Source organism: Schistocerca nitens, chromosome 9 (assembly GCF_023898315.1).
Source record: "Schistocerca nitens isolate TAMUIC-IGC-003100 chromosome 9, iqSchNite1.1, whole genome shotgun sequence".
Lineage (NCBI taxonomy): Eukaryota > Metazoa > Arthropoda > Insecta > Orthoptera > Acrididae > Schistocerca > Schistocerca nitens.
Genome location: NC_064622.1, coordinates 114,429,575 through 114,455,787, shown reverse-complemented (window position 1 = coordinate 114,455,787; position 26,213 = coordinate 114,429,575). Strand labels below are relative to the sequence as shown.

The 26,213-nt window shown below is 42.9% G+C and overlaps 1 protein-coding gene across 3 annotated transcripts in view; it reads left to right on the top strand.

The window, feature by feature from the left end:
* Positions 1-26,213, top strand: part of LOC126202929 (mitogen-activated protein kinase-binding protein 1) — a 939,171-nt gene that overhangs the window by 776,374 nt on the left and 136,584 nt on the right. For all 3 annotated transcript variants that reach the window (XM_049937023.1, XM_049937024.1, XM_049937025.1), the window contains exon 3: positions 764-855. In XM_049937023.1, the coding sequence (XP_049792980.1) occupies positions 764-855 (92 nt within the window). The remainder of the gene's footprint in view (positions 1-763; positions 856-26,213) is intronic.

The following is a 26,213-nucleotide window of genomic DNA, read 5'->3' as shown; positions in this document are numbered from 1 at the left end:
CGTACTCATGCTACGCAGACTTAAATACTGGTTGCCTTTATAAAGAAAGCTAGTTTTTAAGTAGAAATTCGTCCATGGAATAAAGGAAACTGTCCAGGGAAGATGATTGTAGTTTAGATTTAAAACTTGCTATGCTGCCTGTCAGACTTTTTATGTGGCAAAAGTAAAGATTGTGTGGTAATGGCCAAGACCGTATAAATTCTTCTTAATTTTTGACACCTGGTTCCGACGTACATAACTGTCGTCTTCTGGTCTGTAACACAATGCATATACATGCTATGTATCTCCTGTCATGATTTACGACGTAATATTTGAAAAAAAATTTGTTCGACGTTACAAAAAACAGAAATGGAAACTGTACGTTTGCATACCCCATAAAAATTTTGTTACAATGAACACGTTCTACAACAAAATTTTTTGAAGGTATGTAAGTGGACAGTTTCCGTTTCCGTTTTGTGTAATGTCAAAAAAAATAGTTCTCCGATATTACGTCAAAATGATGGTAGGAAACATTCACTATGTTACGGACCAGAAGAAGACAGTTATATCTGTCGAAACAGGATGTCAAAGATAAAGACGAGTTTATGTGATATTGGCTATTGAAAGCTTATATATATAGGAGCTTTCCAGTGACGGTTCGATTCTTGTTCCCGATTTAAGTTAGCGGGCACGAGTGGCTTCGCCATCTCGTCATTACTATGTTGCGTTGAGAAGACGGCCATGTTGGTGGTCTTGCTGACAGCTGTGTTTGCTCTGGTTCCAGGTGAAGCTCGAGCGGGTGCTGGGCCTCACGGTCTCCAGCAATGCCGCCCTGGACTGCGACCCCGACTCGGAGCAGATCGCCTACTCTGCAGGGTGAGTCTCCGTCCTTCCCATTCTTTTCTGCGAGTCTGCGTCGTAATAAAATAAGAGCCACGCGTTGTTGTATAGCGGAACGGTAGAGGAATAGTCTGAAGAACGCTCTGCCAGGCACTTAAGTGTGAACTGCAGAGTAGTTATGTAGATGTGACTGCAGAGAAATATAATTCAGTGGGCCAGTCAGTTTGGATTCCACAAATTACGTTAGTGTGCTGAATGCTCGACCACATCAAACTCGAATACAGTTTGTCACGTATTCCATTTCTGTGTTGGTTTTCGTCTGACACTTTTCCAAGAATTTCTGTTTGTTAATAGGTTTAGTTTTTGAAATTATGAGGCGGGGTACCTGGCAACAGCATCCAATCTTAGACATTTTCTACCTGTGCATACATACTCAATGGGCTAAAGTGTAGCTCATAAGAATATGAATCACTACCATACTTGCGCTTATTATCGAAAATACGGTCGGATTGTGTATCAAGCAGATTTGTGACGAGATTCAGGATTTCTTGATCGGGAGCTTGCAGGATGGAGACTTGTCGTCGAATGTAGGAGTAACTTCAGGAGTGCCTCAGGGAATCGTTGAGAGCCTTGTCAATAATGTATATTAATGACCTAACGGATAATATTAATAATAAACTGAGACTTTTCGCAAGTGAAGTTATCTGTAATGAACTACTGTCTAAAAAAACTTCTGAGATATTCAGTCAGATCTCGATAATACTGCAGAGTAGTGCAGAGATTGGCAAATTGCATTAAAAGTATAGTAGTGTAAAATTAAGCGCTACACAAAATGCAAAAACATAATATCCCAAAATTACATCATCGAGACACATTTGGAATCAGTGGAATCATAAAAACACCTGGGAAAAACGGAAACCCCGCAATCAGGCGCTGAAGACCACACGATAGTCGGCGGACTACCATATCATCCTCAGTCGTTCATCACAGGATGCGCCATGGAGGGGCATGGAGTCAACACAGGGCACTGCCGGCTATCGTCGTCTTTCCGACCTTGGAGCCGCTACCTCGCAGTCAGGTAGCTCCTCAGTTGGCTTCACGAGGCTGAGTCCTCCCGCCAAGGGAAAAAATCCCCGGTAGTACCGAGAATCGAACCCAGGTTCCCGCATACGGGTCTGTTGCGTTGACCTCTCGGCTAAGAAGGCGGACAAGACAAATACGTGGATGTAAAAAAAATAAATAAATAAAAAATAAAAAAAATACTGAATACACAAGTGCTGTATTAGGGATAGCCCTGTTGTAAGTGGTACGCCGTCGCCTTCCACCGTCATTTGCATTGAAACGCGGGCTCCGAAACACGGTGAAAATAGGAATTCCCTCACATTATCAATCATTTCCGGAGGCAAAAGAACCTGAGGGATACGAACTGAAGTGGAACCATCATGTAGGTTCACTCGTAAGTAAAGCGGGTAGTAGATATCGATTCGTTGGTAAGATATTAGAAGAAAGTAATCAGCTTATAACCCTACACTTAGGTTACGTTAATATTCCAGTTCCCGGTAATTCAGTTAATGTACCCCATGTATAGTTTTAATTCACAGTGGTAGTGTCTAATGGATTAAGGTATCGGCCTTTGAATTCCTTTTCGTGATATAGCTCCGTATTAGAAGGACGAAATGAAACAATGACATGATTCGAACCGATGTTCCTCAGACAATGGTAACTGTATGTAACAGAGGATATAAATACGTTCGCCAGCCCAAAACGGACAGATAATTTTATAACAAGTTTTAAAACGTTAGTATGAAAACTAAATTTACAATTATCTCTACTTGCAGACTGCAAAACAAAAATGGAATCGGACGAAAACACACTTGAAGCTTCAATCCTTTACTATCATCATAACTTTATCTGATGTTAATCATTCGTAAAGCGGTAAACTTTGTCGCACTAACGTATACTAGCTGACGATGACGAATCATGCAACTAACGATGTTCTTTAGTGAACTCTGACTAATGACTAGCACCCCCTGTATTTAAAACGAATCGGGAAACTGTATGACCACCTCGATCGGTCTGTTCCCGCCATCGATCCTCAGCTGAGAAAGCTGGCACATCTCGCCACAGCACTGGAATCTGCATGGCTCCACATCCCTGTTGGTACCTTCCAGAACCTCACTGACACTATTCCTGCACGTCCGCGCTGCAAAAGATGATTATTCGGGCTTTTTACAGCTGTTCACATCAATGTGAATGAGCCGTGTAGAACTAGCAGGGGACACTGAATGTATACAAACGAGATCAGCAGGAACGGTCATCGGTTTGTTTACCAGTGGCAGAGCGTCTCGGAGATGCTGGAAAAACTTAACTGGCAGACGACAGAAGACAGACGTAAACTGCCCCATGAAAGCCTGTTTAGAAAGTTTTAGGAACAAGCATTAAGTGAGGAACATAGGGATATACTAAAAGCTCCTAATTACCACTCCTGTAGGGATCACGAAGACAAGATTAGACTAATTACAGCCAGCACAGAGGCGTTCATGCAGTCCTTCTTCCCGCGCTCCCACGGGAAGAAGCCCCAGTAGTGGGAACTACACACTGCTACGTACTTCCGTGGCAGCAGAGTATGCATGTAGATTGAGTTTAACTCGCACAAACGTTTGCAAGTAATGATTGTTTCTGCCTTGTTGCACTAAATAGTCCATCTCACTTTTGTCGACAACGTTATGATGACACTGAAATGGAAACGCAGTGCAAAGTACTAAGGAAGATGCCGATTCCTTAATTGTGGAAACAGTTATCTCCCACGATGCTGAGTCTGATAATGTGGCAATCGTAACAGAGGACATTGTCATGTTGTTCTTTAGCAGGATGAGGAAACAACAATAACATGTACTTCCACAAACCGGGAAGAGGGAAATCAACAGTAATTGTTTCAATTTCGATCCTGCCTTTGTCGTTGGGGCCATGCCTTCACAATATACAGGGTGGCGCACGGAATGTGTTACCAATTGTTTCTTTCTCAATTTATGACGCACATTAGATACCCCGCTGGGATCTCTACAGCAGTACCAGCAGAGCTTGGAAAAACAAATGAGTTACGAAATGACGTGTAATTCACGATACTGCCGCCAGGAGACTAGTAAGCAGCAATGGCTGAGAATGGAAGACTGACGACAGAGCAACGATCGGCAATTGTGTTACTTTTTCATGAAACGAAAAGCCTTGTTGTGACTCAGAGGCGTTTTCGACAACAGTTTAACACACGATGGGTCCCTTGCAAGAAGACCATCCACAGGTTGTACGATAAATGTGTACAGGAAGGAACGGTATTGGAAGCGAAGCGACCTCGGCCTAAGCCTGTTTGTTCGCCGGAGAATATTGAAGCGGTACGAGTTGCTGTAGAGAGAAGTCCCGGGAAATCGTGTAGAAAGGCAGCATTGCAACTGGGAATATCCAGACGTTCCGTTCAACGCATTCTTAAAAGTGACCTCCATATGTACCCATACAAAATGACTTGTGCACAGAAGCTCACCGAAGAACACAAGCAGCAGAGACAACTGTTTGCCGCCTGCATCTCGTGGTCGTGCGGTAGCGTTCTCGCTTCCACGCCCGGGTTCCCGGGTTCGATTCCCGGCGGGGTCAGGGATTTTCTCTGCCTCGTGATGGCTGGGTGTTGTGTGCTGTCCTTAGGTTAGTTAGGTATAAGTAGTTCTAAGTTCTAGGGGACTTATGACCACAGCAGTTGAGTCCCATAGTGCTCAGAGCCATTTGAACAACTGTTTGCCCAGTGGGCGGAGGATAGGGAAGAAACTCTCAACAACGTTTGGTTTTCAGAGGAGGCGCATTTTCATTTAGACGGTGTGGTTAACAAACAAAATGTACGCTTTTGGGCCACTGAAAACCCACAACTGCTTCATGAACGACATTATGCTCCGATGATTTCAGCGTGGGCAGCAATTTCCAGTCACGGACTTATTGGACCCTTTTTCTTTGAAGAAACTGTGAACAGCGAGCGTTATTTGAGCATGCTTCGCAATAGCTTCATTCCACAGCTTCGTGCTACTGCCTTGCCCTTCAACCCGCAGTGGTTCATGCAAGATGGAGCAAGGCCACATGTTGCAAACACTATGTTGGAGTTTTTACTCGACCATTTCGACATGCGGATTATTTCACTCAGGTTTCCAGGTCGCTTCAATGACGGGCAAAATTGGCCCCCCCCAATAGTCCAGACCTCAATCCATGTGACTTTTTTCTTTGGGGGTACCTAAAGGAAAACAATTTCCCGAAACGTCCGCGTAATTTAATGGAGCCGAGAAGACTTATTCTTCAAGCTTGCAGTGAAATTACGGAAGACATGTGGCGTAAGGTAATCACTAACTTCAGTGTTCGTTTGAAGGAAGTTAGGAAACGAAATGGTGGACATATTGAGCATGTGCTGAATGAGAACAAATCTCCATGGACGGCTCTTCATCGTAGTATATGTTCCTTTCAGATTGTATTGACAATAAAGTTTATATTCAAAAATAAAATGGTAACACATTTCGTGCGTCACCCTGTATGATGCCACGTTCTCTTTTTTGACCAAATAAAAGAGAGATTTCTAAACCTTATGGAGCAACAGCCACACCTCAAAGTGCAAGCTGCTGAATTTGTTAAGACCTGTCTCTCAAGACTTAATAGCACAGGCTGGAGAACAGCTGATTTTAGCACTGCATGGGAATTCCAACTGCGCGACTTTGGACGAGCTCGGGTACGACCTTTTTGTGAAGTCTTCCCCGGGAAAGTCTTTCAAGCATGAAAGGCTCCCGCCAACATCGGACGCAGCAAGGTGGCACTCATTGCGATCCTACCATCAAGTGCAATCTTGACTGGGGAAGAAAACTGACCCATGCCAGAGAGGCTGGAAGAAAAACTTATCACGCGTGTTTCCCGTGACGATTACGAAAGATGCCACACCACACACGCTCCTGGAGATGGTTTCCTGCGCATGCAAAACAGGATGCACAGCAGTATGTGGATATCGCAAGTCTTCACTGAAGTGCTTCTCGACGAGCGAACCCTGTTGTGGCGTATCTTGCGAGAACGCCCCAGAAGTTGGGCTCGAGAAGAATGAGGAAGAGAGAGAACATATGTTCCAGGACGACGAAATTGGTGAAGGTGCCGCAATGGATCCTGAAGATCGGTTGCTCAACTAGGACCTGCCGCAGTTTCCCAAACGACCTCGATGGAATTTAAATTTGATAAAATGTTCAACTCTATTAATTTGTTTTTTTAATGTCGTCGTGCTCATTATTTGCTCATTTGTACGAATTTTTATATTACTCATACGTAAATACATAGTTTGCGAGTAATAGGCGAAAACCTGAAAGCCGAAATTTCTTGGTTCTTTTGCCACAAAAAGAAGGCTGAAAACTTGGATTCAACATACACTCCACTATATACACAATACAAAAAATAAAAACTTCTACGTCGTTTTTTGCAAGCAAACGTACCCGAAAACCTGAAAGTCGAAATTTCTTGGTTCTTTTGCCACAAAAATAAGGCCGAAAACTTGGATTCAACATACACTCCACTATATACACAATACAAAAAATAAAAACTTCTACGTCGTTTTTTGCAAGCGAAAGTACCCAGTACTGGCTATTTGGTGGAAACATACTTAGGAACTGCGAGAACTCGTTTTCAGAGCGCAGTGTACGAATATTCGTGGGATCATTGCATAGTAGTCCTGTAAAGGTAGAAGTAGGTTGAATAAAAGGTATACAATCTCTCGTGAAGAATTTTATCAGCGTGTGCAACTGCTTGATGTTCAATATATGGTAGAATAAAAAGTATACTCTGCCTGTATTTAATAGTGATTTTTGGAGTCCTTGTATTAACCTTTAAAGAATTTTCAGTTTTTCCGATTCCTAGTTCCTGTCTCATTTTCTATTACGTTCCAAATAGAACTTTTGTTCCTGGAGGAATTTTTTCCCTCCTGGAAGATCTGCCATTTCGATTCTCTGATTTTGTTTCAATTTTTACAATAAAATTTGTGAAAAGGTTTCACCATATGATCATCTCTCTTGACGCTAACTTTGCACGATATTATGATACGGTTTATTATCCAGTATTTAGGTTCGTGTAATCTACTCACGTAGGTTAATTTTTTAGGACAACAATTTTGTACATAGCGTGTGACTGTATTAGCCTACGGGATATGTTACACTGTTTATTAATGTCAGATGAGTTCAGTACATTTTTCCTGTCTCTATTTATCATCCATACCAACACAACAGTGTACAAGCACTCATCACAGACATCGACACGACGCAGGTACACAAGTCACAATAACAGATTGGGGGAGGACCTTACCATGAGTAGTGATGCTGTTTCTGTGCATCTGCTTCCCTATACTCGGTCCCTTACCGTGGGACGCTTTTGGCTTCTTGATGCAGCAAATACATTTTGAAGTACTCATTCCGTTTTCCATTTAGTTGTCTTCTAGTTTAACGACAAGTAATTACATTGTGGCTTTACAATCTCAGTGTGTCCATAGAAATGCTGCCAAATAGTAACGCTGTTGGTTTCCACAACTCTTATTATAAACTGTAGGATGTGGTGGGAGTTTATATGAAATCGCTCTAGGATACGAGGTAGGTATATACCCGCCGTGACCCAAACGATTAGTTAGAATGTCCACTTAATATTATAGTGCGACATTCAGATTGGAGGTTAAAAACTTTAATAATTGTTTAATAATTGTTTGATAAATACCTCAAAATCACCAGAAGGAGACCAGTATATTGTCCCTATTTCTGTGAACTCCTCAGAGATCAATACTTTTACAGCACAAATTTCAAAATGTTGCTCACTGTAAAATCTAGACTACAAATGTTTATACATTATCTGATAACAAGTATCCAGACATTTATTAGTGGACATAGTATGGTGTGTGTCCACCTTCGCTGTTATAAAGGCTTGAGCTCTGTTGGTGTCACTTGCATTGAAGTACTTGAATGTCTGCTGAGGAATAACAGCCTGTTCTTGTTCAGGAGCCGAAACCGTGGACGCTAGCGATGCTGGGCGCTGGGGTCGGGAGGGAAGTCGACTTCACAACTCATCCCAAAGGCGCTCCATTGGATTCAGGTCCGGACTGTGGGCATGGCAGGCCACTTCAGCAATGTTATTGTCCACAAAGCATTGCCTCACGGATGTTTCTCTATGACAGGGTGCATTGTCATGCTGATGCACATCTTCGTCTCCGAACTGTTCCTCTACTGTACACAGTGCCATAAATGTGTCCACATTCTACGTCTACACGATTGTTCTGCTATTCACAATTACAGAGACTTCGTCGAACCACCTTCAACCTATTTCTCTATCGTTCCACTATCGAACAGCGCACGGGAAAAACAAACACTTAAATCTTTCTGTTCACCTCTGATTTCTCTTATTTTATTACGATGAGCATTTCTCTGTATGTAAGTGGGTGACAACAAAATATTTTCACTCTATGAGGAGGAAGTTGCTGATCAAAATTTCATGAGAAGATTCTGCCGCAACGAAAAACACTTTTGTTTTAATGATTGTCACTCTAAGTCACGTTTCATGTGACGCTGTCCCCCATATTTCACGATAGTACAAAACGAGCTGCCCTTCTTTGAACTTCTTCGATGTTCTCCGTCGATCCCATCTGATGCGGTTCCCACACTCCACAACAATACTCCAGAAGAGGACGCACAAGCGTAGTGTAGGCAGTTTCTTTAATACACTTGTTGCATTTTCTCAGTGTTCTGAAAAGAAATCGCAATCTTTGGTTTGCTTTGCCTACGACATTATCTACGAGATCTTTCCAACTTACGTTATTCGTAATTGTAATCCTTAAGGATTTAATTGAATTTACAGTCGTTAGATGTGTGTGATTTATCGTTTAACCGAATTCTAGCGGATTCCTTTTGGTACTCATGTGAATGACTTCACACCTTTCGTTATTTAGAGGCAATTTCCACTTTTCGCACCATACAGATTTCCTGTTGTCTAAATCGTTTTGCAACTTGATCATATGATGACTTTAAGAGACGGTAAATGACACCATCATCTAAAAAAAATCTAAGAATTCTTCTCAGAGTGTCGCCTAAATCTTTTATGTAGATCAGGTACAGCAGAGGGCCTTGGGGAACGCCAGATACTGTTTTATTCCGTAACATTCTGTCAGTTACTACGAACTGTGACCTGTTTTTACAGGAAATCACGAATTCAGTTGCACCGCTGAGACGAATGTCCATAGGTACGCAGTTTGATTAGAAGTCACTTGTGAGGCACGATGGCTTTAGCCGCTTGGAAATCTAAAATCATGGAATCAGTGACGTCCTCTGTCAATAGCACTCGATTACTTAGTGAGGATAAATAGATGGTTGTTTCACAAAAACGATATTTTCTGAATCCGCGTTGGCTGTTCGTCAGTTAGTCGTTTTATTCGAGATAATTTACAAGGTTCGAGCACAGCAAATGTTCAAAAATCATGCTGCAAATCGACGTTAGGGATAGGTGTGTGATTCAGCAGATTACTCCTATTTCCTTTGTTAGATGTTGGTGTGACTGATGCAACTTTCCAGCCTTTATGTACGGATCTTTCAACGAGCGATCGGTTGTATACGATTGATAAATATGGAGCTTTTACCATTTTCTTAATCACAATAATGGGACAACACCCAGACCATGAAAGACACCTCTATATCAAAACACAGCCTCCTCCATACTTCACTGTCACACTCCACGCATAATGGCAGGTAATGTCCTTCAGGCATTTGCCAAACCCAAACCCTTTCATCGGATTGCCAAAGGGATTAGCGTGATTCGTCACTCGAAACCACTCGTTTCTAGTCATCCATTGTCCAATGAGATCGGTCTTTACACTACCTCGAGCGTCGCTTACCACTAACCACAGAAATGTTTAGCTGATGTGCTCGACCATTGTATCCCATTCTTATCATCTCCCTGCGCACAGTAATTTTACTACTTGTGCTGCTGATTCTTTCCGCTGATTTCACGCGATTTTTACATGTATCTTCTGCAATGTTTGACGGTCCCTGCCCATCAGTACATGGGGTCTGGTCTTGGTTGAAGTGTGGTTGTTTCTTCGCGTTTCCACTTCACAGTCTCATCACTAACAGTCGGCTTGTGCACCTGTAGGAAGGTTAAATGTACTAGGTGGATTTGTTACTGAAGTGGCACCCACAGACCAAGTCATTAAGCTCTCCCCTACAGACCCAGTCTGTTGTTACCGCTTCTCTGCTGACAACACAATACTCGTCGCCATCTTTGTTCTGACGGGTCCTCCTCTCGTTGCATCATGAGGTCGATTCCGGATTATGTGGGTGTCCGGATACTTTTGATCAGATAGAGTATACTGTATTTGTATTCCTTCCCGTTGGCTCAGAGGTAAAGTGAATCGATCCCCAGATAATCCTAGTATCTGTTATGTCAGTTTTCACTTCTTTCGCGACTAGCAATATCTGTAATTGTGAGAAATGCCGAGTTGCACCGCGGTTCGAAATCCGCGTTAAGCTGTCTGGGTACGTCAGTTCCAAGCCCGGAGGAAGGCGATAGCATTACACGTCCATTAGGACTATGCACTGTAGCGTTCAAACCAACATTCGGCTTGATGCCAGCTTCACCTTTTCATTCCTTCTCAATGAGGCAACTTCGTTACTTTTTACGGTTATTCGTACTCCTTGTCTAACAACTAATTCCAACGTAAAACCTTTAATTCACATAAATATAACGAAACTAAACAAAACTACACTAACATTATTTATCGCTCGAGTCGCAGCGAAGCAGCCATACTATAGACGATCCGTCGCATGCGATTCATCAGGCTGCTTGGCAGTTACGAGCGATCAGCGATCAATCGCTTCCATATGCGAGTTTCGCGCACACGTGCTTTCTACTGACACACTGCGCACAAAATGACGACGATTGCCGCTATCCGTCGCTCGCATGTTTGGGCCTTTAAATCGTAGGTCTCCAATGATATTATCGACTACTACCTTTCTTTGGCTGTCAATTTCCGCAACAGCATATTTTAACATATACCTGTAAATAGGCAGTTTGCGTCCGGGACGACAGCGCTCAGAATACTACCAAACTCCCGAATTGCATGAGAGGAGTAAGGGATATTAGAACGCTCGCAGAATACGAATACCGTATTTACTCGAATGTAAGCCGCACTCGAATCTAAGCCGCTCCTGAAATTTGAGACTCGAAATTCAAGGTGAGAGAAAAATTTTAGACCGCCCCTCCAAATCGAAACAAAGTTGGTCCATTGTAACGTGAAACACAATTGAGGTCGAATGCACGAAGATACAGCTACAGTAGTTTGGTTCGAGTAGTAAGCTTAACAGTTAAGCTTTACCAAGTAGCCATTGCTATGTGTCAGGCGCTCCGTCCTTATTTGTACGGGTACCCTTCCTTTTTCACGTGCTTCGTCTGGTTTGAATCGATTACTTATTTTGCTTTGATCTGATAAGTGCCGTTCTCTTTGTTATAGGTGTTCACGTCACTCTAAGCTGCAAACGCATTACTGTACTGTGTCATGCATTGTTTGTCGTGTTTTGATAATGAGTGTTTACGACCTGTCGCCGCTCGAGGCACGGCTTGCTTTCGTGCGCGCTACCGCGGCTTACAATAAAAAGAAAGAGATGAATTATCTCATTAGCGAAACAATGGCAAGAGACTGCTATTTGTTGTTACTTACACTGCTGCTTTCTTTGATAGTGATCAACAAGAACCAAATAATAGCTGCGTATGATAGAAGATGTTCTGAACAAGAGTTTAGCGAAAATTTTTCTCCGTTTGAAAATCTTTGCAGACGCCCCTTTAGTACATTACATTTTGCACAGAAATTAGAGTCATCTTAGATTTAAAAATCTAGTCAGTTGCCGTGCTTCATTTCTATCACTATTCAGCATAAGAATAATACGAATATAAACATGACATGATATGTATATTCTTCCGCGTTTGCTGTTGTCTTGGTCTAGTTTCGTAGTTTATTAGGCAGACAGGATTTAAATGAGATAGCAGCAAACACGAAAGAATACTTGGCATAATGTTTACATTCTTCTACGTTTTCTTTTAATTTATTTGCTGACGCAGAGGTTTTGGCGCAAGTATTTATCTTTGTGCCTGCAAAGCATACCTGTGTTCCGCTTCATATATTCGACGGCAGAAGTTAGTTGTTGCGACACCTACCAACATTTTTCAGACTTCCGCTTACTTTGCACTCGATTTTAAGTCGCAGGCGGTTTTTTGGATTACAAAAACCGGAAAAAAAGTGCGGCTTAGATTAGAGTAAATACAGACGGCAGCAGCAACGATACTGCAGGTCCCACTCACCTCCTCCCACTCTGTCTTGCAGGTCCGTGTATTGCAAAATATATGAATCCCGGGTCCTTTGTTCCGTTCCCTCCGGCCGTGGCTGAGGAGGAAGGAACGAGGCGATTCTTGCGGGCCGACAGGAACAATGGCGCGTCTGAATACGAGCCCCGTGGGAACCGGCCGCAGTGTATTATTTACCGTCCGTTTCCGGCCTTAGTGGTTTGCCGCCGCCGCGTGCTTCCGAATTACCTGTTCCCTCCCGTCCCTGAGTGAGGCGCCTGTGTGGTATCCTACAGGGTATGCGCTTCCTTGCTAGTGTTCCTAGTGTTCAGCAGCACGTCGTCGAGAGGAGTTGGAAATTATTGGATGTGTGTTAATCTATCAGCTTTTTGCAGACCTTACGGCTGGCTCGTGCCCAGTATTGTATTCGCCATTTCTCATAACTTGATTCCCCATACTAGTCTTACCCTCCTCAACTTTCTTCATCTTTGGGTAACTACAGAAACCAACATCCATTTCAACCTCCTTACTATAATTCAAATTGAAAAATCTTTGTTAGATCGAGATATGTACTCTCAACTGATCTTTCTATTTAGACGAGTTGTGCCACAGATTTCTTTCCGATTCTATTCAGTACCTATTCATTAGATCAAATGGTTCTGAGCACTATGGGACTTAACTTCTGAGGTCATCGGTCGCCTAGAACTTAGAACTACTTAAACCTAACTAACCTAAGGACATCACACACATCCATTCCCGAGGTAGGATTCGAACCTGCGACCGTAGCGGTCGCGCGGTTCCAGACTGAAGCGACTAGAACCACTCGGCCACCCCGGCCGGCCCTATTTATTAGTTTATCAGACTTGCTCATCTACTATTCAGCAATCATCTGTAACACCACATTTCGAAAGCATCTGTTCTCTTCAGGTTCAAAAGGTCTATAGTCCACCTTCTACATCCGTACAAGGCTGCACTTCAGGCAAGTACCTCCAGAACAGACTTCCTAACGTTTAAAATATAGTATTGAATGGCCATCATCAGTTATTCTACTAGAAAACAAAACCAATCTACCGCTTCAGTGTCTGACAAGCTGAGTACCCGGCGTAGCCCCCGTATGTATTTATTCCATCCTACTATTAGTTCATCTTCTCCGTCCCAGTCTCTGTCCACCACCTTCTCCCGCCTCTATCCGTGCACCTCCTCCACGCTCCAAACTCTGTTCATCTCCTCTTGCCCTTTTCTTTGTCCATCTACTCCTCCCCTCTGTCTGTCCATCTGTTCTCTCCTCCCCCCCCCCCCCTCTCTCTCTCTCTCTCTCTCTCTCTCTCTCTCTCTCTCTCTCTCTCCACGTTTCACCCCCACTCCAATAGGAGGTTTGTGTTTCTTACCCCCTTCGTATTTCTTTCGAGATAATATGTGATCCGTGTACCAAGCTTGATTGAAATCGACGCGAGGTTTAGGAGGAGCTTTTAAACCGCGTCTTTGCCCGGATTCGCACATGTCATGTGTGTTTCACATACATCTGTACTCACATTTCGCCTGTACTTGTAGCGAATTTCACCCTGTAGTTTCGTTTATACACAGCTCAGTGTTTATGACGTCATATATCCTGAACTACGTGTCGTACAAATATATTTTGCCAGGTACATTCAGTGGTATATGTGAAAACTGTATGCAAAATATGTTGCAATAGAGTTATTCGTAAACAACTTATAAATTACGAAGTCATGTTTGATGCGGCAGCTTTAATGCATGAACAGCGAAAATCCAGTAAGCGATAAACTTTTTTCTTTGATCATTTTGTGGGGGATGTAAGCGAGAAAAAGTCTCGTAAAGATTTGAAATTACGCATAATGTTTGTTGGAAGTCATTAATTGCTCTCGTTCTCAAATACTAAATGAATATAGTCTGGCTATTTGCGCGTCGTGAGCTACACTAGTTTTTCACCCCCACACCAGAAGGTTCTTACTCACATGAGAGTTCCTTCCAGGCAGTAAGTGATGCGTGTAGCACGTTTGGTTGAAATCGATCCAGCGGTTAGGAGGAGATGCAAAACATGCATACATATTCTTTTATAATATGTATGGGTTCGCTAATCTAATTCCTTCGGCATCACCCGATTTAATGTGACTACATTCCGTTACTCATAGTTGATTTTGATATTCATCTTACTATCTCGTTTGAAGACACAGTTCAGGTACTCTTCATAGTCCTTCGCCCTCTCAGATTTGCCGAGGACATTGCACTTCTGTCCAGGTTTTTATTTCTTCTCGCTGAACTTTAGTCCCCTTTCCAGATTTATGGGTAGATAGAAAACTATTTTAAACACTAGAACAGACAACGCTGGTACGGTGTGAACGCGGAAATTAGATCATTGTATGAAAACATTTACTTGGCCATCATCATCACCACCGCGACTGCGGCCACCACCACCACCACGGATTTTATGTTTTGCACAAATTAATGCATCCTTGGGCGTGTACAGTTGTATCGGTGTTTTTTGAATGAAGTAACATCGGGCCATCTGATTCAAAACTTCATTCCTTCAAATGATGTTTGGTTTAGTTTATTCATGTACGAATGTGAGCTCACAGATCATCTGCCATTATGTAGCAGCAAATGGTTGTGGTTATGTTGATCAGTCGTTGCGTAATGTCACGACTGATACTTGGTGCACAGTTCCCTGCTCAGTTGTATTTCAGCGACCCAATATTACGCTGAGAGTGGATCGATAAACAAAATTCAAATCAAATCAACATCAAGTCCTTTATTGTACTAGTCGACCAAAATATTATTGCACCTGGGAGAGAGAACGCTTCGGTCGGCTTATCGTATATCAACATGTAATTAAGTTTTGATATATGCGCAACTGTCCTGAAATACTGATAATACGATGCGTTTTCCTGAGTCACAGATATACTTGTTTGCTGTGAAGTCACCCCATGTTTACGATAACAGCAAAGTGTATTATGCAGACACTGTATCATGGTAGTCTTAGGTGGGGAGTGTTATGAACTGTAGTTGCGTAAGAGACCGGTAGGGGTCGGGCCTGAACAACCACTGCCAGTCGCAACAAACAATTGCGCTGGAGCTGGACCAAACGCTTTGTGTACTCCAATTTACTTTGTGTTGTGGATTGCTTGTGTTTTTATGTTTATGAAAGCATTAATCCTGCAGCATTAAGGGGTTTGAATGTGACTCTCGCGACCACAAAAGGAATCAATGATCCCTATGACAGTTCAGTCCTGCCTTCGTAGAAGCATTTTGGAGGACGATATGGCTCAAATCCGTGTTCGATCATCCAGATTAAGGTTTTCCGCGATTTCTCTAACTCGCTCCAGGCAAACAGCTTTGAAAGAGCACGGCCGACTTGCTTCCCAAACCTTCAAACAATCCGAGCATTTGCTGCGTCTGTAATGACCTCGATATCAACGGGGCGTTAAACCTTGATATCCCGTTTTCCGTTCCTTCGTTGCTGTAGACATACAGTAAAAGCGTCTAAGTCAACGTAACGCTCATTCCTTCCTGGAACACTTCCTGCCGAGTAATCAGTCCCTTAATAGCAGTGGTTTCCAACGCTCCTTAATAATCAAATACTTCCTTTAAGAGAACAGTAGAAGTTTTAGTGAATAAGCAGCGAACTTCATCCGCTCAATATGTTAAATTTTTTTTTTAATTTCCTCAGAGCATCACAGTTTCCCTGTCGATCGCGCACACACACTGCTCTAAAAGCACAGTGGCCACTAGTATTTCCTGCCATCAAAAAATTTCCGCCTCATTACTTACTCCTCCACGCAAAAGTGTGATGAAGCATTATCAATCAATTAATAATTTTCAACCGGCCGGGGTGGCCGAGCGGTTCTAGGCGCTACAGTCTGGAACCGCACGACCGCTACGGTCGCAGGTTCGAATCCTGCCTCGGGCATGGATGTGTGTGATGTCCTTAGGTTATTTAGGTTTAAGTAGTTCTAAGTTCTGGGGGACTGATGACCTCAGAAGTTAAGTCTCATAGTGTTCAGAGCCATTTGAACCATTTGATAAATTTTCATCTTAGTGTCACTGTCATTCTTGTGCCGAGAATGTGTGGACGAAAGTTGACAGTGTTAGGTTTGAATAAATTTACTGAATCAAATGTGTTCTAGAACTTTATATTAATTTTAAACGCCGTAATAAGAGAAATCTTTCTTACAAACTGGCCTTGACGAAGACCTGAAAATGGCCGAGAGCTCAAACTTCCGTTAGCTAACAAACACTTCCCACTCGTTAAACATCCGTCTTTTCGTCCTGTCACGCCACATTTTTGTGCGCTCACTAGGGTTAGTGAAACCGCACAGCGCCATTTAAACTACGTTACGCATAATGTTATGTTTCATCATTTATGCCCTCCCTGTTATTCTGTTCACGACTTACGTAGATAACCACTAGATGTGAACAAGCATTGCAGTCATTTTGACAGATGTAAAATTAGAAACAAAGGCACAGGAGATATCTGCAGTGGTACCCAAGGTTCATTTTCTAAGCTATTCAAATTGCCTCTTTCCTTTTTTGATGGCATTAATAATCGAAATATTTGTCGTCTAAATCGTTAGAAATATTCCAAATTTCACAAAAAGTTCTGCTGCTGCGTATTAGTTGCTTATACACTTACGTTATCTGTAGTGTTATTGAGGCATTTCATATTAACTTCATTTAATGTTAGATTTTTGTTATTTGAAAGGTTATAATTTGCCGTTACTTGACCGGAGGAGCTTATTTTTCTTCCATAGTCCGCCTCCTTAAGGCAGCGTGTTGTGTGTTCATCATCATTATTTTCATCACCATTGACACGCAAGTCGCCGAAGTGGCGTCAACTCAAAAGACTTGCAATACGGCGGCCGAATCCCAAAGGGGATATCCCGGCCAATAAGTGCCATACGATCATTTCATTTCACCTCCGTAGGAACATGTATAAGGAAATTAGCAAGCCACGCCAATACACAGGGTGATTCTGGTGGCGTTACCGCTGTCGTTTTATGCAGCCCTTTTATGCAAGGTGCTGAGGAACGTAGAATGAATTAGCTATACCCCACTTTTCAGCCAGTGTCTTTTAAACAAGAGCGTATTCGCCTTTTTTGTTCTCCAAAAGGAGCATTTTTTCTTTGGTTCCCGTCTTTTCCCTGCCGCAGCTGGACATGCCACTCGTTTGAAAAGAATATTACGGACCAGTAAAATTTTGATTATTTACGTGAAATTGAAATAGTGCAAAACTTTATAACCGTACACCTCAGACCGGATTTTTCCGTACACAACAATTTTGCGTGTGCTTCAGTACTACAGCAACATTCGGTTCCCAGAACCCTTCTGATGATAACGGAGACACATTATATTTCTCCGTCCTACGTCACTTCATAAACTACTGTTTCACCTCACACCGGATTGTACGTGTACAAGTGGGGTAACTTTGAACCTCTGCATCTTGAAAAGCGATTAAGATATTAAGAAAATTTTCAAGGTTATTTGAGATCGGGATTTTAGGAATATATCGTAAAAATTACAGCCATTTGTTGTGCATAGCCGTCTTGGAATGCATACCGATAAACATTGTATCACTATTTGCCTAGTGTCATAAAAATCTGATTGCCTGTACGTTAGCCTCAAACGATATAGTGGGCACTGCAGTGAACGAGTCACGGTGCGGCAGAGTGTAATTGGCGCTGCGTGATGTACCATGATAGAAAAACCAATCGAACAAAATCTAAACGTTGGCCCACAATTAACTGCCGCGAGCAGTGAAACGCGACGCTTTTTAAAACTTTTAATGGCATTCCTGGCTGCTTGTAACTTTGTAAGCGGGCATCGCTAGGCCAGCTGTTCTCGCAAGGAATGCGGCACTGCTGTTTGCGGAAGTGTGGCGAGTTATTTTGCCGCTCTGCTTCGGTCCGCTGATTCTCGTGGCGAACAGAGTGAAGGGGAACAGCGAGTAGTGGAATGAACTGAGAAGTGGAAGGTCGTTGCAGGTGCTTCAGCCGAGCCTGGTTCCGCGATGGTCAATGAACCAACTCATCTAGCTAACTTTGTGTGTTAATCATGAATATGGTTATTAATTTCGTATCATGATCGTATTTAATAGACCACCTGATGAGTTTCGTAACAAGTGTAACATGTTTATGAATACAAATATTTTCAACAATGTCGTAATTTAAGAATTTTTAACATCGTGCAGCCCCGTCAGTAACTGTGATAATTAAACATATAACACGTCAGCCTCAGTTGCACGTAGAAACCAGTCTTTACCTAGGTTTCAGCCAAAAAAAATTTGGCCTCCTTCAGAAGCTATCGACACTAAACTATTGGATGCCAAAGTTTGGCCATGTCAAGCTATAGTTTTATACTTGACATGGCCAAACTTTGGAATGCAATAGTTTAGTGTCATAGCTTCTGAAGAAGGCCAAATTATTTTGGCTGAAGCCTAGGTAAAGACTGGCTTCTATTTGCAACTGAGGCTGACGTGTTATGTTTAATGTCGTAATTGACCTCATTACGCCTAAGCCAGCGGAATTCCACTTTTATTTGTGGAAGAGATTTGCAACGAACTCAGTCAAATAATCGTTCACGGCCCAGATTTTCATTTTACGAAAATTTTATCGGCCCAACCCATATTTTAATGTTGTAAACGGGAGAAATCACGTGGGGCCGCATTGACTTTAGATTTTTACTGATTTTCTTCCTTCAGGTTGTAAAACGAATCAACGTCCCATCTATTACTCCTATAACGACACAAGAAAATTTTGAAATGTTCTTCATTGATTGATTTTTGGACTTAAGTCAACAAACATGTACTCTGCTTCTTCAGATGTAGAAACAATAGTTCCGGCTATTGTGTATTCACACGTATGCTATGCTTATAATTCACGACTTTAAATATGGTGGTGATCTATCACGGAAGGGTTTGCAATATCGATCATCTCTATATATTTATAAGGCAATGTCCCTACTGGCTCACTAACTGGCTCATAATCGCCCACCAAAAACAACTAAAGATAGAACTTGAAATTTGCAAGGGTGTTGATTGTATACTACAGGCGTCGTTTGTGAAGGGATTTTTTTTTTTAAATTCCGTCTGTAAGGAGACGAAATAAGGGATGAAGAGTTTTTTGAAAATAAGTCTCCCATTTCAGATGACTGTCGCCTGTGGAACTGCTCACTCCGGGAGCACTCGCATTCTTTGCTGCATCGCATGGTACCGTAGTTTTTACGCTCCCTAGGTGCACGGGAAGCACCTCATAATCATGGGGGTGTCGTATGCTGTGCAGTTTACTCGATGTCGTCGAAAGAAGCAAAAATTTCATAAATAAGTGTGCTTGAGAGGCTTTCAGAAACAGCTAGCTATCCCAGTTGCACAATAAAACCAATAAACGAGGGGGACAAAAAAAAGAACTTCTCTAGGCTTCACTATTTCAGGAAAGCAACAAGAAAATTTTAAATCTGACGATATTGGCAAACATATTGATAGGGGATGACGATTTCTTCGTAATAAAAGTTATTCATTTTACATTATCAGTATCGTAGTAATTGGCATTACGCACTGTGCTAAATCCTTTGCCCCATTTTCGTTCTAAGAGATTTACTTACGACAGCGCTTTGGTTGACCCTCTGTTTATGCGACTTTTTCGGTATTCTAGTGAGAAATTAGAGACTGCGAACGTCTATAGTTGGCAGATGACTGGTTATTACCTATCAGTACAATAATTTGTAGACTCGTTAGCTGTAGCTTACATGTAATATGAAGCCTGCATGTATGCATAGGCTTCAGGTGTTGAAGTGCAGCTCCCCTACCGCGCTGTGCCTGCTCCCCCCCCCCCCCCCCCTCATTCCCATATTGTCCGTCTGTGCAGATATAGTACAGTACAAGCTGTTATGCGTGCATTGTACCATTCACAATTCTCTGCCCGATATAAATCCATGCAACTCTTTCTGCTCAACAACGGGTTGAGCACAGTATTGGCTTTGTTAATTATTGCTGGAACTAGGGATTACGTATGCTGCATTTTAAAGCAGGGTGGCCAAAGTAAGGTGACTGGAAATTGCGCACCAAACACACATCTTAACATTATTTAACGGCTGTTTAACGTCTTCATCTGCACGGATACTCTGCAAATCACATTTAAGTGCACGGCAGAGGCTTCATCGAACCACCTTCACAATTCTCTATTATTCCAATCTCGTATAGCGCGCGGAAAGAATGAACACCTATATCCTTCCGTACGAGCTCTGATTTTCCTTATTTTATTGTGGCGATCGTTCCGCCCTATGTAGGTCGATGTCAACAAAATATTTTCGCATTCGAAGGAGAAAGTTGGTGATTGGAATTTCGTGAGAAGATTCCGTCGCAACGAAAAACGCCTTTCTTTTAATGATTTCCAGCCCATATCCTGTATCATTTCTGTGACACTCTCTCCCATATTTGGCGATAGTACAAAACGTGCTGCTTTTCTTTGAACTTTTTCGATGTACTCAGTCAGTGCTACCTGGTAAGGATCCCACACCGCACAGCAGTATTCTAAAAGAGGACGGACAAGCGTAGTGTAGTCAGCCTCCTTAGTAGGTCTGTTACATCGCTGCGAAACCACGAAGTGAACTTGTGCCAGGGGAATATCATACTCGCACAGGAAAGTCCGTCTAGTTGTAGCGCAAAACCTGACGAGGCTATTGGAAATCTCCCGTGGAAAATACAGGATCGACACGCTTGACTGCATTGGAACATACTACTGCAAGCTGGCTTTTCTTCCAAGAAGAGTGAGTGGTGAACCGTTTGTTCCTCGGAAATAAAAGACGTGTACGCCCATCTGGAGCGTGACGTCATGACTAGCTTGGCGGTATGTGGGCAGACTGGCAGCGGGCGTTGAGTAGTGGGACGCTTGAGGTGCTGTCAGAAGCGTTGGGCTTTCCCTATAGGGGACTGTAGTACACGCACGAACGGCTTCCCTATCTTCTCATTCATCATGAAAAATTTACATTCAAACATGGCTAAATTTATCGTTTGCCATAATTCCTCTATGACAATGAACAGACTTCAGGCTTCGTCAAATTGAAATGATGATCTACTCTGTTCAGTATTAAAGGCGTGATTTGCTTGTGACTTATGATCTGCATCAAAGAATGTAACTAATGAAAAATATATACAGAACAAATGTAGAAAGCGGATAAGTTGTTAGAGGGTTGGGGTGGAGGATAAAAGCCTATTTAACTGTTCCCATCGCAGTGGATAGCATCTGCATTAATTGCTTCAGTTTGTTTCGATTTTTGTTGTAATCCTTGGTAGGAGATTACGCATCAGGCCTGAACGATCAATTGAAACAACGCTATCAGCGCACCGCTGACGTAATAGTTCACCCTCTGACGAAGCTGGAAGAGCGTCTGCTCGTCCACTGTTACCGAAAAGTGGATCTCGCAGTTGTCCCGGCTGTTGAGGTGTCTATAAATGGCTCACAGATTGGATGGCCCGACCCGACGAGTTGTTGAGAAATGGCTGGCCGCAGGTAATGAAAATATTTCCGCTCTTTGCTGGCGGGGAGGGTGGGGAGTCGATGCCGCGATGTGGGAAGGGCAACCATCAAAGCGGCAGCAGCGCCAGGGAAATAAAACGCCGTTTCATTACTGACTTGCCGCGCCAAACGGCACCAGCGCACGCTGCCGGTACACCGGCTTGTTTATACCGCTGCCTGCAATTCCGGTACTCTGACTGAGCGCTAATATTGAAGTCGCATAAAACTCCTGACTTATTGCTAATTGCCTGTTTTTAATTGTGTGTTCGGACAGACATCGTTCGTCTCAAATTCTCCCCCAATGTGCATATTCTGTGTGAAAGGGATAGCAAAATGCTTGGATGTAATTTTTGGGGAGGTATCCTCAGGTAAAACAAGAGGAAAATGTCGTGTTAATCTTTGTCCGGAAATACACTACTGGCCATTAAAATTGCTACACCAAGAAGAAACGCAGATGATAAACGGGTATTCATTGGACAAATATATTATGCTAGAACTGACATGTGATTACATTTTCACACAATTTGGGTGCATAGATCCTGCGAAATCAGTATCCAGAACAACCACCTCTGGCCGTAATAACGGCCTTGATATGCCTGGGCATTGAGTCAAACAGAGCTTCGATGGCGTGTACAGGTACAGCTGTCCATGCAGCTTCAACACGATACCACAGTTCATCAAGAGTAGTGACTGGCGTATTGTGACGAGCCAGTTGCTCGGCCACCATTGACCACATGTTTTCAATTGGTGAGAGATCTGGAGAATGTGCTGGCCAGGGTAGCAGTCGAACATTTTCTGTATCCAGAAAGGCCCGTACAGTACCTGCAACATGCCGTCGTGCATTATCCTGCTGAAATGTAGGGTTTCGCAGGGATCGAATGAGGGGTAGAGCCACGGGTCGCAACACATCTGAAATGTAACGTCCACTGTTCAAAAGTGCCGTCAGTGCGAACAAGAGGTGACAGAGACGTGTAACCAATGGCACCCCATACCATCACGCCGGATGATACACCAGTATGGCGTCGACGAATACCCGCTTCCAATGTGCGTTCACCGCGGTGTCGCCAAACACGGATGCGACCAACATGATGCTTTAAACAGAATCTGGATTCATCCGAAAAAATGACGTTTTGCCATTCGTGCACCCAGGTTCGTCGTTGAGTACACCATCGCAGGCGCTCCTGTCTGTGATGCAGCGTCAAGGGTAACCGCAAACATGGTCTCCGAGCTGATAGTCCATGCTGTCCATGCTGTTCGTGCAGATGGTTGTTGCCTTGCAAACGTCCCCATCTGTTGACTCGGGGCTCGAGACGTGGCTGCACGATCCGTTACAGCCATGCGGGTAAGATGCCTGTCATTTCGAGTGCTAGTGATACGAGGCCGTTGGGATCCAGCACGGCGTTCCGTATTACCCTCTTGAACCCACCGATTCCATATTCTGCTAACAGTCATTGGATCTCGACCAACGCGAGCAGCAGATACGATAAACCGCAATCGCGATAGTCTACAATCCGACCTTTATCGAAGTCGCAAACGTGATGGTACGCATTTCTCCTCCGTACACGAGACATCACAACAACGTTTCACCAGGCAACGCCAGTCATCTGCTGTTTGTGTATGAGAAATGGGTTGGAAACTTTCCTCATGTCAGCACGTTTTAGGTGTCGCCACCGGCGCCAACCTTGTGTGAATGCTCTGAAAAGCTAATCATTTGCATATCACAGCATCTTCTTCCTGTCGGTTAAATTTTGCGTCTATAGCACGTCATCTTCGTGGTGTAGCAATTTTAATGGCCAGTAGTGTACTTATATTTCGTATAGCGAAAGAAGAGCATGACAGCCGAAAGCACTGTTGCTAGCTTCCAACATCGACATGAAAAGGCTGCTGGCGCCACCGATGCTACGTGGCCGACAGTAGTCGTCAAAACTGCGTTACTTGATTGGTTGCGGTAAAACTGCGTGACAGCCGTTCGAAGCCTGTGTCAAGCGCCTGGGCTCTTCTTTCACCTTACGGGCTATGTTTTGACTTAATGAGAGAACATTGCACAGTGGCGCTTTATCATTTTGCAATTGTCAGCGCCTAGGAATTGTTCATTATTTTGTCATTTTTCGATAGCTCCCATGCAGACGAACGATATTACAGGCTTCCATAACAACATGATAAAGTGACTTTTCCTCTGTAGTGTACGTCGCATAAACTTGGTTCTCTAGGTGTTCCTCTTTTCGCTGTCCACCCACCCAGTCCAATCCTACGTATCCTTTCGGCTTAGTGGAAGTCGGTATTCCACTTCAGACATTGTTAGCGTAACTCTTCTTAATATAGGGTTGTCTACGAAATGCACTGTAGACATGGTTTGTGTAACATATGCATCTGTCATTCACCCGTAATTCAATCTTTCACACTGAACGGGTAATAGTGTCTAAACCGAATAATGGCTGGTACCTGATCCTGAACGTAAACAAATGTAATGTATTGCACTTAAATGTGCGAAGAAATGCTCTGTTTGATTTCACTACTGGCGACAATTCACTGGAAACAATAACTCCCAAAAATACCTAGTAATAACCATCTGGAGCGACCTAAAGTGAAGTGACTACCTGAAACACATAGTAGGAAAAGGTGATGAGAGAATCCTATGGGAGTGTAATTCATCTACGATCGATTCATTCGTATTGCTCATTAGTCCGGAACCCATAAGGGGTGGATGGGTAAAGGAGATAGAGAAGATCTAACGAAGAAGGGCGCGTATCGTCATGGGGTTAAGTCGGCACGAGAGTTTTGCGGAGGTGGTCAGCGAAGTCTAGTGGTAGGCGATACAAAAGAGGCATTGAGTATCACGAAGGAGTTTGCTGTTTTATAGATGTCATTAGCATTTTAAATGTATCACATATATCCGTTTTTTTTTATTTCAGTGGACATGGAATTTACTTCAATAATATGAGCCCCTGGATATTCAAATCCTCTGAATGCTGAAAATTAAAACTTGCTGCTGAACAGTTTCCAGGTTATTGTCCCCTTTGCTATGGAATTTCAGGTATTTAGTTTTCGAATCGTTAATTCCCAGTTCCCTGTGCTCCGCAGCTACTTCTCGTTCCACCACGACTCTTTTCAGTGACATCCTTCGCCTACTAATGAAACGCCATGAGTGTATTCAGCCAACTGCGTGCTGTGTGCCCAGTTATCTGCAGTTCTAGTATAATTGCTTCTAAGGTAAAACACAAAAGCATTGTGAAAAGAGCATCACCTTGTCTAACTCCTTTATTGATCCTGAAACAGTTCGTTTATTCCCCATCCACTCACACCATTGCCTTGGAACTTGCCAAGCAGTTTTATATCTTCCCTCTTCGGACTATCGAAGGAGTGCTTGAAAGTAAGTTGCGACTTTTGACAGTTCAGCACGGAGCGAGAGGAGGGAAGCGTAGTTGCCAGCGTGTGTACCGCGCGTCAGAAGATGACCAGTCCTAAAATGGTTCAAATGGCTCTGATCACTATGGGACTCAACATCTGAGGTGGTCATTCCCCTAGAACTTAGAACTGCTTAAACCTAACTAACCTAAGGACATCACACACATCCGTGCCCGAGGCAGGATTCGAACCTGCGACCGTAGCGGTCGCAGTTCCAGACTGTAGCGCATAGAACCGCTCGGCTACCTCGGCCGGCTGACCAGTCCTACTCGGCGCGGAACCTTGCGGTCTTCCTGAAACTATTTCAAAGAAAATATTCGGTACTAAACTCTCATTTTCACACATCCTATAATTTAAGTCGTCAGCTTCATGATGAACCACCTATTATTTCGTTAATGGTCATATAGTTATATATTTCGGTTGTAGGTAAATTGCTGCAAGACATTCTTAGCAGTGAAAAATAGGTGTCGCTATGAATTTGTGTTTGATACGTATTAGGTCACATGTTGCTGTGTATTAAATGTAGATATATATTGAATTACTCTTTAAATTTGCCAGGATGTCGCTGTCTATTTCCAATCTTAAGAAATGGAATGTATATAAAGCGCCCCAACACGAATTGTGCGTCAGTGAAAAAACTAGAATGAAATATTCGTAAATTCCTCGTATATCCTAAGTGTTTTGAGATATCGAAGCAAGATGTTGGAAAATGATAACGATCACGAGACAGTTTTGCCATACGATTAATTTGCGGAATTTCCACATCTACAGCGATATTAAAGCGACTACAGATTTTTCCAATGAAATAATGTAATTATTGGGGGCCGTTATGGGTTCTGTAACTATATAAGTGAAGAAGTTACACGTTTATTTTTATGCTGAGAACTTGCTGTTTCATAAATTTTTGACCTGACGTGCCCTCGGTTGTTAGTTTTCTAATACAGTATTTCAGGATTCTGTCGCGATGTCAACTGCATTACAGTGTTAGTGAGATGAATATTTCTAAACTCTGCTGTGTTTTAACAAGAGAAGCAGCTTTTAAGGTGGCAACAGAAGTTACGTATTCCTCAAAACTCGTCACAATCCTTCAGGAAGCAATGTCTC